General features: G+C 53.7%; 1 protein-coding gene across 1 annotated transcript; it reads left to right on the plus strand.

Annotated features, from left to right (window-relative positions):
- Nucleotides 1–5617: 5617 nt before the first annotated feature.
- OCEL1 (occludin/ELL domain containing 1) lies at nt 5618–12193 on the plus strand (the record flags this gene model as incomplete). The annotated part of the gene is made up of 5 exons (XM_081314788.1): nt 5618–6709; nt 7637–7821; nt 8568–8739; nt 11059–11109; nt 12074–12193. The coding sequence occupies 5 exons, from the start codon at nt 5618–5620 to the stop codon at nt 12191–12193; spliced, it is 1620 nt and encodes a 539-aa protein (XP_081170914.1).
- Nucleotides 12194–12583: the final 390 nt, after the last annotated feature.

A 12583-nucleotide genomic window follows, 5' to 3' on the forward strand; every position in this document is an offset into this window, starting at 1 on the left:
AAACCTTCCCTACTCCACACCATCAGCAAGGAACCCAGTAGGGGGGAAAAAAAACCCACCTAAATTCAAATTGTAACCCTTTGCTGCCCTCTAGTGGTTGATCCATTACAAGCCCTAATCCCAATTGACTGGCATCTGTAAGGTCTCTCTCTGGATCTTAGCCACTTGAAGACTTGCGGACCTCAATTCCCAGAATCTCCCAGCATGGGGACTTCTGGGAATTGAAGTCCATACATCTTCCAGTTGCTAGGACTGAGAAACAGTGGTCCTATCTGAGGCTTCATTTTAATCACATTAAGACAGGGGTCTTCAGACTTGGCCCTTTATGACTTGTGGACTTCAACTCCCAGAATTCCTCAGCCAGCTTGTCTGGCTGAGGAATTCTGGGAGTTGAAGTCCACAAGTCATAAAAGGGCCAAGTTTGAAGTCCCCTGCCTTAAATCTTCAATATTTTCGGCCCCTTCAAGTGACAGAAAACAGATAGCATTTTCTTTATTTCTCTTAGAATGTTTATTTTATGCTTTTCCATTCCAATCTCCACCGGGCGGAGGGGGGTGGGGGTGGACAGGAGCAACTGTGTTAGCAGGAAATGGGCACTTTTAGTTTTCCAAGGGGTCCTTAATGGGGTGAGAGGGCGAGGAAGGGGCTGCTGTGGGAGGCTTTGCCTGCGACCTTTGGGGAGGGCTGGGCCTGCGATTGGGGATGGGGGTGGGTGGATGTCCGGCCTCTCGGGGTGGAGTGTTGTTGGGGCCTGAGAAGCCCAGCACAAGCCTAGAATAACAATGTCCTTTGTGTGTGTGTGTGTGTGTGTGTGTGTTGCGTTCTTGTTTAAGTCGAATACGTTACAGGAACCAAGTGTCCGGTTTTGTAGGTTGTCTGAAAAATGAGCGAGGCTTGGCAGTCAGGTCCTTTTGAGTTGCCCCCAGAAAGGCATTTTGCTGCCTGAAAGTGTCGGGTGCGTTTGTCTGGGCTGAGTCAGGGCGAGGGGACGTGGCCTTGGCCTTGCTGGGTTGGTGGGTCCTCTAAAAGGGTCTCCCTGCTCTGGGCTGGAGCCTGGCCTGCACCCCACCCCCCAAAGCCAACCCTGGACCCTCGTTTCATTGCTGACTGGATTTAGAAAACCTGCATGTTCACAATCCCTCTGGGGGACCTAAAACCTAGCTGGACTATCCCAGCACACAATCTCCCTCTCACACACACTCACATCCCCCACTCCTCCCAGGAAACACAATTTTAACCCTTTTGGCTTCTTTCGCATAGAAAACTCCCCCCGCCCGCCCCTGTTTGGGGATCTGCCCTGTTTGGGGGGATCTCCTGTCCTTGTCAGTTGCCGACAGCAGAGGCTCGGCTGATGGTGAAAGGGGGGGGTCACTCACCCAGCTGTCCACAGGATTGGGGCAACCATCAAATCCTTCACAGCAGCCTCCATGCAACAGCTGGATTTGAATTGGGATTTTGAGGGTCAGTTACCGGAGCAGAGGGTGAACATCAGGTATTTTTTTTTGGGGGGGTCACCCACAGGAGATGAAACGCCTGCACAGATTTGCTCCTAAAATTCCCAGGAAGAGGTATGTAGTTGGGGGGGTCAGCTGACTAGATTCACAGATTCCTTCTGGCTCCTTCCTAGATCACAATTTCCCAAAAAGGGAATGAACTGGTTTGTTTTCCCCTAGGGCTCCAGTTTGAACCATTAAGGCAGCCGGCCCTATTAACCTCCCCCCCCCACCTTGGGCAGGAAGCAACTCGCTCGGAGACCCTCCCCTTTTTGTCCCATCCGTGCCAGGGAAAGCCTTGGCTGATACCGTTCGTGATACCCATCGCCAAGGCTTCGCTCCTTTCCTCTCTGTCTCTTGCTTTCCGCATCGGTCTGTTTTATAAAGTCACACCGAAATATTTTTAGAGGCTTATTTCATGAGTACACAATTTTATATATATATATATGAGTTTGATTCTGATGAATACTTTTCTATGCATTTTGATACTTTTGGGGTCCAGAAGGGCGTCGCGTAAACGGGAAGAATGTAACCGGAAAGGCAGCCGTGTTCCGCCTGCACCCCAGTCTGGAAAAGGTGGATTGGGGTGAAATCGGTTTGAAATCCTGGCCAAGCCGGCTCCTTGGGCATCCTGGCAAACCGCAAGTTTAAGGATGGCAAGGAAAGAGTTTCTCTTTGCTTCAATGGCGCTTCTGGGGTATCTGCGCCTCCCCCCCGCCCCTTATACGCTGAGATCCCTAATTACACCAGGGGTCCTCAACCTTGTCGACTTTAAGACTTGTGGATTTAAAGTCTTAAAAGTTTCCGAGGTTCAGGACCCTTGAATTACACCCAAAAGATCTCATTGAAATCAAATCACACCAAGATAAAGTTTGCAAATTTGTTTTTTAGCCTCGTGTGAAATAGAAACGCACTAAGCTAACACAACCGCACACTTTGCAGCGTTCTGTAATTGGTGCACATGTAATCATACTTTTCCGCGGTGTTTTATATTTCCTGCCTGATTATAATGAGAAATTATTATGATACGAAAATGATTTGAGAGTTGATTCATGTTCAGGCAGCCCTCAATTTACAACCATTGTTTAGCAACCCCTCAAAGTTACAACGACACTGGAAGAAAAGTGATTTACGACTAGTTCTCGCACTTATGACTGTCACAGCATCCCCATAATCAAAATCTGGGCACTCAGCAATTGGTGGCATCCTAAAGCCATTTATGACTTCCCCAGCTGGCTTCCGAGGAGCAAAGTCAACGGGAGATCCTCTTAATGACCATGTAATTTGCTTAATAACCACAGTGGTTTGTTTGACAGCCGTGGCAAAAGGTCGTAAAATCAAAACTGGCTTGCTTACTTACAGAAATTCTAGTCCCAATAACGGTCATTAAGTTGAGGACTGCCAGGAATGCTTATGAACCTGCCATATGAATAATTTCTTGTGTATTGGTTCCCTGCGCCATCCTTGTCTTAACAGGCAACCCAGACTATTTACAGGAAGAGAGATCCGTACAGGAGTTATGGTTTAAGGAGTCCCTGGCGAAGCCTCCAAAACATTCAGACGGCCACCTTAAAGCCAACCGCAGTCTCTCCGGGCAATAAGCGAAACAGCCTCTCAGGAGTTAGTTGTAAAGAGCTGGGCAGGAAGCACTAAAATAGATTTGCCATTTTATTTTGCACATTGATCTATGATTTGGGAGCCGGTTCCGTTTTTAATTTTTTATGCAAGCCCTTTTAAGGCTCCAGAACAGGATATCATTTCTAAATAAACACTTTAAAGGTCTCTGTGTCGTGTTTTTTTCCTACTCGGGGCTGAGAATTTTATTTCTTTTAATGGTGTACATCAAGAAGATTTTTAAGAAGAGGCCGGACAGCCATGAAGGGGGCTGGACTAGAAGACCTCCAAGGTCCCTTCCCGCTCTAATCTGTTCTAAACGTTTTACTCACAACAGTGATTTACGCCAAAGGCATTATGAATCTAAAGTAGTGTTAATGTTTTGTTTGTTTTTAATGGTGCCAAGTGCCGTTTCACACCTTACCAGCTGCTGGGCAGACATTCAGAAAGATTTACATACAGACTGTTTAAATTTGCATGAAAATGGCATGCAAATTAACTGCCGGCTGATCACTTCTTCCTGGAAGCCCAGCAATGAGATCGGCTCTGGGTTCAAGTTCTCAATCAGTCTTGGCACGAAGAGCCTGTGCTGTTCTGCCCTGCTTCACGTGCCCAGAGACCGGGCTCATGCCAGCCCTGGAGGGAGCATTCGATAGATTAAGCACTTCCCTCAGGCGCCAGGAGGAAAGGGCACCACCAGGTGGGAAAATCCAGCTCTTGTGCCCTTTAACTCATTCACTGCCGCTTGTGGAGTCTCAATATCTTGGCAGTTGAGCTGTGGAGGGGCTGTAGTCAGGGCTGGGGCCTTTGTGTGTGTGTGTGTGTGTGTGTGTGCAAGCACGCCTCCTTTCCCCATTTATAAATGTGGGTCTTTCAAATCAGAGCTTGTATCTTTCTGTGCAGCTTAAAGTCTGACGTCAGGTGTGTGGTTTTGTGCCCTTGCCAGCCCCTGTGAAAAGATGAAAAACACCAGTCCTGCTGCCAATGACTTTCCCACCGACCCTTCCCATTAGGCAAGGGTCCTAATGCAAAACGTGTGTGTGTGTGTGTGTTTCTCCTGCCTGCCTTCCAGACCAGGGATCCTAAGATCCATGCCGTGGAGACCCCTTGGGCACTGCCCCGTGGGCCTGCAGTGAAATGGGGAACTTCGGGCTCCTTCGGGGGCTCCTGCCCAGCTGCCCCTCGCCCTGCCCTGCTCCGGGCCTGGCACTTTCCTCCCGGGCAGCCTCCTGGCCGGGCTGCAGTTAATCATTAAGCTCCAGGGAGCCCGATAAGATGCCCACTTGGAGCCCGGCTCTCTCCCTGCGCCACAGCCGGCAGGGCCCCAGCGGACCGGAGCCCGTCCCGGCTGGGCGGAAGGGAGGAGGATGCAGCCGGTTTCCTGGCTGACCCTGTGAAGTGGGCTTGGCCCGGCCCGGATCCCCCACACCGCCTTCCCCTCCGGAGAGGGAACTGCAGGCAAGCGGAAGGTAGGGGGGGCTGTCCAGGGGAGGGAAGGGTCCAAGCACGGGGTCCTCCAGCTGTGTGTCGCTGGGGGGGGAATTGAAGATGAACATCTGGAGGTGGACTGAGAAGGAGCAGCCAGAGGGGTCTCTCTCCTCCGAGATCTTCCGCTGGGCAGTGGGGCCTGGCAGAGGGATCAAAGGTCAGATGGCGACAGAGCAGATGGGCAAAGCCATGGGTGAGATCTTTCCCCGGGGGGGGGTCCCCGGGGCAGGCACAGACCAACTACTGGAGCACACGCTGGGCAGGTTGGGGGCCCAGGAGAGGAGGATGCCCCCCCATGCCTCTCGTTTTCCAAAGCCCCCACTCTCCTTCGTCAGCCTCCCCTGAGCAAACGAACCGACTTGGGGCGGCCGGCACAATCGGCGCCCTTGTCCGGAAAGCAGCCAAGTCGGCCTTTGCCAGGAGGTGCCAGGTGTGGAGCTGGGCAAGGACTGGGAATTGGCACAATGGGCACTGCCGGCTGCCTTCCCATCTCCGGGCCTTTGGATGGGGCCAGGCCAGCTCTGCCCCTGCCTTGCCTCCCCTGCCTGGAGGAGGCGGGCGGGTGTGGGGGGGGGGGTCCCTCCTGGGGGAGTCAGATCCCCCCTTTCCAACCGACGGGTGGCCCCGATCCTAAGCCCAACAGCCACCTCATTGGGCACAGCCCCATTATTTAGCTCTGAGTCCGCCGGAGAGCCAGGTTTAAAGGCAGACGCTAAAAGTTGAGGCAGGAAGTTGGGGAGAAGGCCAGCAAGCACAGAAGGAAGTTTGTAGGTTTTTCTTAAAGGCGACGTCACCAAGAAGGCTGATTTCTTTCTTTCTTTTTTCTCAATTTGGTTGGGCTCAAGGAAGGATCTCCCTGCTAGGATCCACCTTTGCGTTGTTTCTTCTTTTCCAAATCAGCCGTTCAGCCCTGAGGACGAGACTCAAGCCAAGCTGCGAGGGACAAGGGGGGGGGCAGAGAGAGAGACCCCCTCCTCACAGGAGACTTCGTGGTGGTGCCTGGATTGTGTGTGTGGGAATCAATGGCCGTTGAGAAGCCTCTCTCAGCCGGGGCGGCGAGGGAGCCTCTGGTGGGCCTGGGGGCAGACCCATGCCTTCCCTCCAGCCCTCCCCACCCAGGGGCACCGAGGACCCCCAGTTCTGGACGCAGCTGTGCTTCCCCACCTGGTGCCCCCCAATGGCCAGCCTGGCCAGCCTTCCCCGACGGACCTCAGGAGCCAGGGGGGCCGTCTCTGAAGCCCATCCGGCGTTTCTTTCCTCCCTCCTGGAAGAACGCCTTCAGGTCGTGGTGGAGGTGGCCCCCGCAAGAACCCTCTCCCTGGGCCCACCCCCTGGGATTCCCAGCCCCCCCACCAGTTTGGGAGGGTCCTCGGAGAACCCACCTGGCTGGGGGGGACGGTTCCACCAGTAGCGAGAGGAAGGCTGAGGGAGATGGTAAAGAAGCCCTCTCAGATGCCACCTCCTCTTCCACGTCCGGAAAGACCACGGCTGTCGCTAGCCACGGTGGGGCCTCCCCAGCTCCTCCGGCGTATGAGGAGAAGCTGGAGGCTTATGGAGACCACAAATACGCCCACCTGAAGTCCTGGCCTGGCCTCCTGCGGCTGTTGGGCGGGCTGGAGCTCCTTCTGGGCGGGACGGTCTTCGCCTGCACGGCGGCCTACATCCAGAAGGACTATCAGTGGTCCCAGTTTTATGGCGATGGCTTCCCCGGCACGGACTACGGATCCTCCGTCCCAATGACCCCGTTTGTGCTGGTGGTGGTCAGCCTGGTGTGGCTGCTGACGGTCATCCTGCTGGCCCTGGGGGTGACCGTGCACTACAGGGCCATCCTCCTCCGCTCCCACTGGTGGCCCCTGGCCGAGTTTGCCCTCAACCTGTCCATGTTCCTGCTCTACCTGGCGGCCGCCATCGCCTACGTCAACGACCTCAACCGGGGAGGGCTCTGCTACTCTGCCTTCGCCTACGGCCCCCTCCTCACGGCTCTGTGCCGGGTCGAAGGGGGGCAGGTGGCCGCCACGACCTTCCTCTTCCTCACCACTGCGCTCTACCTGATGGGCTCCGTAGTCTCCCTCAAGATGTGGCGGCACGAAGCAGCCCGGAGGATGTTGCTCCTGGTAAGACCCCTCTGGAAAAGGGGGGGGGGGTCAGTGGAGGGGGGTTTTGCTGGATGGGGCATAGATGGGGCGGGGGGGATCTCCACCTTCCGGGAGATTCGCAGGGGCTCCTGATTGCCCTCCTGGGTGTCGGCATCTTTAGGGAGGGAAATTGGTGGAAGAGACCTGGGTGGGTGGCAGCCCTCACACACACACACACACACACACACACACACACACCCCGTGTGGGAGAGATTGTGCGATGTGCATGGAGACCTGCATACTGCCCAGGTCAGAGGGAGACCCCTGCAGACCCCTCGTATCCTGGACATCAGCTGCACGCCAAAACAACTAGACACAAAGACGGCTTTTACCCCGGGCCGTCTCTCTGCCGAACAGCCAGTTCTCTCAGAGCTGCTTAATGTCTATTAATTACTAGTCCACGTAGTGTGGCTCTTGCATTATTATTATTTGTCCTTCTTATTATCTTCTTAACTTCCCCTCTTATTGGTCTCCTCCTCCTCCTCCTCCTTCCTTCTCCTTCTCCTTCTCCTTCTCACCGAAAGCTTCTGTACTGGAGATAAATTTCTTGTGTGTCTAATCACACCAGGCCAAATAAAGTATTGCTAAGCACATTGATTTGTGCTTTAAATTGTAAGCCGCCCTGAGTCTTCGGAGAAGGGTGGGATATAAATGGGATTTTTTTTAAAAAAAAGTATTTGATTCAATGCAAACAATTCCCAGTGTATTCAGTGGAACCAGGCAGCCCCCCCCCTCAGGTCACCTGTTGCCCAGAAGTGGGGACTCCCCCGCTTTCCCCATGAACAAACAGGCACCTCGGCTGCGAATCTGACCCCGGGTGCAAAGGACTGGGGCTAAGAAGGCTGCAGGGGTCGTCATCTCCTCCTGATGAGGAGGGCATATTGAGACTTGTCTCCCCCCCCCCAGCCGAAGCCGGTTGTCCTGCAAGGCGGTTCCCCTGAGCACCGGAGGATCCCTCTGGGCGAGAGGCGTCCAGCCGACCGGGTCTCCAAGCGCGTCATGTTCTCGGAGGAAGGAGGCCCCGAGGTGCTGAACGGGGCCATCCCGGTGGGCCATAACCCCAAACCGCTTATCGTCCCCGATTATATTGTGTAAGTACCGGAAAAAGAGAGAGAGAGAGAGTTAGTTTTGGGTCTGCCCTTACTTTGGTTTATTTCAGCCACTTTTTTCACTGTTATCAGCCAAAGAGGAAAGATATTTTAAATTCTGGAGCAATGCAAGTTAATTAAGGGGGAACTGGTTTGATGCAAGTATCAAAAACTCTCTGGCCTAAAGCGGGGGCATCCAGCCTTGGCAACTTTCCCCACGCTGGCTGGGGAATTCTGGGAGTTGAGGTCTTGAAGTCGCCAAGGTTGGAGACCCCTGCAGATGGTACTCATAAGCCATTGGCCAGTGGTGATTCAGGGACCACCGGAGGGAATCAAGAGGTTTTCCTAAACCCTCCCTGCCATCTGGGGTCTGCCTGGGAAGCCCCCAGGGCTTAATATCCTCTGGAACTGAGCGGGGGGGGGGGGGAATGTTTCAAGGTGCCCTGGAAGGAAGGAGGCTGCGCGGGTGCCCACCTCCGGAGTCTATGCCAGCCAGCCTGGACTCTCTGCCCAATTCCAGTCTTTTCTGCAGCTCCCCACTGCGCTGCACCTGGCTAGTTCTGCCTGCAACCAGCCCCACCCCCCGGAAACTGCAGTATCAAGCTCTCTGGGGGGGTGTCTCAGATGCCCCCCTCCCAGCCCTGGAACTCTCTGAGATTCAGGTGGGGTTAACTGCAGAAATGGAATTAGTCTCCCCAAAAGCAGGGTTTGCTTTCATGTTGACCCTTTCCTTTCTCTCCTCCGGACAGGAGGTACCCGGCCGTTGGGAGTCCGGCCGAGCGGGAGAAGTACAAGGCCATCTTCAAGGACCAATATCTGGAGTACCAGGCGCTCTTCTGTGAAATCCACGCCACGAGGCAGAGATTTAAAGAGCTGGAGGCCCTGATGTCCAGATTGCCAGCCCAGCTGCAGAATAGAGAGGTCAGCCTTTGCATGTGTCCGCCAGACAATTAGGACCCTCCTCTAAATAATTATAGCACATTAGGAGCAATTTCCTAGTGCTTTAGGATAGGGCAAATAAAGGTCTCCCTAAAACGCAAGTCTGTATTTGCTGAGCTGCTCAAAATGTGGACCAGTTTTGGTCTCCACGATGTAAAAAAAATAAGCTGAGACTCTAGAAAGAGTACAGAGAAGAGCTACAAAGATGATCAGGGGACTGGAGGCTAAAACATATAAGGAACGGTTGCTGGAATTGGGTCTGTCTAGTTTAAGGAAGAGAAGGACCAGGGGGGGACAGGATAGCAGTGTTCCTGTATCTCAGGGGCTGCCCCAAAGAAGAGGCAGTCAAGCTATTCTCCAAAGCCCCTGAAGGCAGGACAAGAAGCAACGGATGGAAACTCAACAAGGAGAGAAGCAACCCGGAAGTAAGGAGAAATTTCCTGACAGTTAGAACAATTAACCAGTGGAACAACCTGCCTCCAGAAGCTGTGGATGCTCCAACACTGGAGGTTTTTAAGAGGAGACTGGACAGCCATTTGTCCGAAATGGTATAGGGTTTCCTGCTTGAGCAGGCGGTTTAAAACTTCCACGGTCCCTCCCAACTCTGTTATTCGGGAAAGCAGGGCTCTCCAACCATGGCCACTTTAAGACTTGTGGACTTCAAGTGGCCAAGGTTGGGGACCTCTGTGCTAGCGATCTCACAGAAGAGTGACATAGGAGCCTTAGTCCAGTGGAGTAGAGAACATCAAACTTTATTTAAGTTATAAAAAAGGAGAGGGTCAGTAAATCATAAAATCTAAAGGAGATAACATGTTTTCAAAAGAGCTTTTCCAAATACGGACCAGGACCAGCTTCTAACATGCAGAATACAGCACCCTCCATGCCTACCGCAGCCATTCGCACCTGAAAAGCAGCCAATCTCCTCACCTGCTCTGGATATGCCAGTGAATTATCCAGGCCAAAGGTGTCCAAAGGTGTTCTGTCCCGGCCTAGGTGAGCCCTTGTTATCCTCGCAAGGAGAAACCCCTCTTCCAAGAAACAGGCAGGAACCGCAAGAAAAAAACAACCCCTTTTGTTCTCACGGACCTGAGTCAATGTGCCAAGGCAAACAAACACAGTCCACAGAAACACAGATCCTCAACACGAATGTTTGCCTTTGGCAACCGGCTCCTCCCACACCTTCCCTTTTCTAATGCAGCCTAGGCCTGGCTTCCTAATCCCTTCTCCTTAGCCTTTGGAGCCGCCCCATTGCCTTCCTCTGTCCTACTCGCTTCTCTTGCCGGCGCTTTCGTGCATCCTGGATTTGTCCCAGCTGTGCTTCATCATGGTCCAACTCAGGCACAGCCGTGTCTCAGCCTGAGCGCGAGTAGAGGGGCCGGGCTCCTCGTCCGACTGTAAGTCTTGGAGCTCCTCTGAGCCTTCCTCTGACTCTGATGTCACTCCAGGCCCCTCCTCCTCCTCCTCTAATTCCTCAGACTCAGCTGCCGGATCCACAGGCCGGCGAGGAATCATAGCAAAAGGTTGAATCACGGCAACTGGACCAAACTTGGTTAATCTGAGACGTTTGGTTGCTCATCCAAGCCACTTCATCAGTCGGGGCAAAATTAGTTAGGCAGCGAGTCAGAGAGAAATGTATCAATTCCAAGCCAATTTCAGGGGTTTTCCCCCCAAATGGTTTTTGTGGGTCAAAAATGGGTCAATAGGCTTTGAACTTGAGGCACTCTTCCAGACGGGTGGGGTGGGGTCAGAAGCCCAAATAAAATTACAAAAAAGGGATTAAATCCAGAAAGCAACAGCTGAGAGGAAGATGGATTCCTGGCCATGCCCTGAGGGAGGGCGGTCCTCTGTGGGGCAGGGGCTGAGCACCTGCAGGGAGGTGTAGTTGTGATTTGTGATTGCACTCAACACATTCACTCCCCCCCCCCTGGCAGGAAATTCAGCTCTTTTCTTCACAGGGTTGCTGGACACTTGCAAAGCTGCCTTCCCCCCCCCCCGCCAGGTCCCTCAGCCCCCTTTGCGTCCCACTGAGCCTGCGAGGCCCTGGGTGCCTCTGGGCAGCGGCTGTGGGCCAGGCTTGGAGGGCAGAGCTGGACCCACAGACACACACACTCCCCCGGTTCTTCCCCTGGGCGGTTCTGCTAAGGGGCTGCCCCATTTGGGTTTGCATCATTGCTGACCCGAAGGGACTGGGGGAGGCCGCCTGGGGCTGGATGGGTCCCTGGCTCCCTTCCTGAACCTGCAATTGTGGGGAAGGGTCTCTGGGCTTCTCTGAAGGAGCTGAACCTCTCTTTTCCTCTGCAGGAGCAAAGCCGCCTCTCGGCTGTCTGGCGGGCGTACAGAGGCAAGAAGAAGGTAAGGGGGGCCCCTGTTTTCCCAGTTACTCAATGGCTGGGGTTTCATGGGGAGGGGGTCTCCCATGGAGGGTGGGGGAACTGCCTTATCTCCTCCTGCAGGAGCAAAGGGCAGCCCTTCTTCCTCCTTGGCAGGTTTGGGCAATGTCCAGTGCCGTTGCTCCTGGCCTATTTGGGTCTGGGGGCTGCAGACCCTGAACGTGTGAAAACACAAGGCTGTTTTTTGCATCTGGGACAAGGGTACAAGTAGCTCTCAACTTGCAATGGTTTAGAATAGAATAGAATAGAATAGAATAGAATAGAATAGAATAGAATAGAATAGAATAGAATAGAATAGAATAGAATAGAATAGAATAGAATAGAATAGAATAGAATAGAATAGAATAGAACAGAATAGGAAGGGACCTTGGAGGTCTTCTAGTCCAGCCCACTGGTCAGGCAGGAGAATGGTCCTACACCATCTCAGACAAGTAACTGTCCAGTCTCTTCTTTAGTGAGCATTCAAAGTTACAACAGCACTGAAAAAATGACTTGTGACCAATTTTTGCACTTATGACCGTTGCTGCACCCCCACGGTCACATGATTTACATTCGGACCCTTGACAGCTGACTCGTATTTATGACGGTCGCAGTGTCCCCGGGTCATGTTACCCCATTTTGCGACCTTCTGTAAGCAAAGTCAATGGGGAAGCAAAATTCACTTAACAGCCGTGTTAGTGACTGAACAACTGCAGTGGTCCACTTAACAACTGAGGCAAGAAAGGTCGTAAAATGGGGCAAAACTCACTTAATGGCTGTCTCATTTAGCAACAGAAATTTTTGGTTATAAGGCCAGGACTGCCTGTAATAGAAAAGAGTTAGAAATAGGGAGGCGAAATGCTTCCGAGGCCACCGGCAGCCCCAGCCTCAAGGCCAATCCTCCTTCCTCTCTCCCCCCCCCACTCCCCCCCCGCTCCCCCCCCCAGGACCCGTCCTTCCTGGAGAAGCAGGAGCGCTGTGACTATCTCAGGAAGAAGCTCTCCCATCTGAAGGCTCAGATCCAGACCTTTGACTCTGATTGGAGCGAGCCCTCCGTGATTCTTTGACCAGGGGCCCGAAGCCCAGCCCTGGCCGTGGAGGATGGGATTCGGACGCCGGAGGGCAGACCCAGCTGCCCTTTGGGAAAGCCCCTCAGGCTGGCAAAGCGGGAAGGGAAAGAGGAAGGGGACAAAGACCGTCAGGGCGAAGGGTGACCACGGGACTGACCGTTGGGAAGGCTGAAGGGCCAGCTTCGACCCAACTGGAGGAATCTCTCGGTGGGGGGTGATGCCACCCTGATGGCATGGGATGGGTCTGGCTGCCCACCCCCGGGCAGCTGGGGGTGCCCTGTCCGTCCTGAGGCTCCTTTCCCAGGTTGGCCCCGGGGCAGTTCATGCCAGCTGTTTTGTCCCCTTCGCCCACCGCAATCTGCAGTGCCCCCAACAGAAAAAGGGGGG

Source organism: Vipera berus, assembly GCF_964194415.1.
Source record: "Vipera berus genome assembly, chromosome: 1".
NCBI classification, from domain to species: Eukaryota; Metazoa; Chordata; class Lepidosauria; order Squamata; family Viperidae; genus Vipera; species Vipera berus.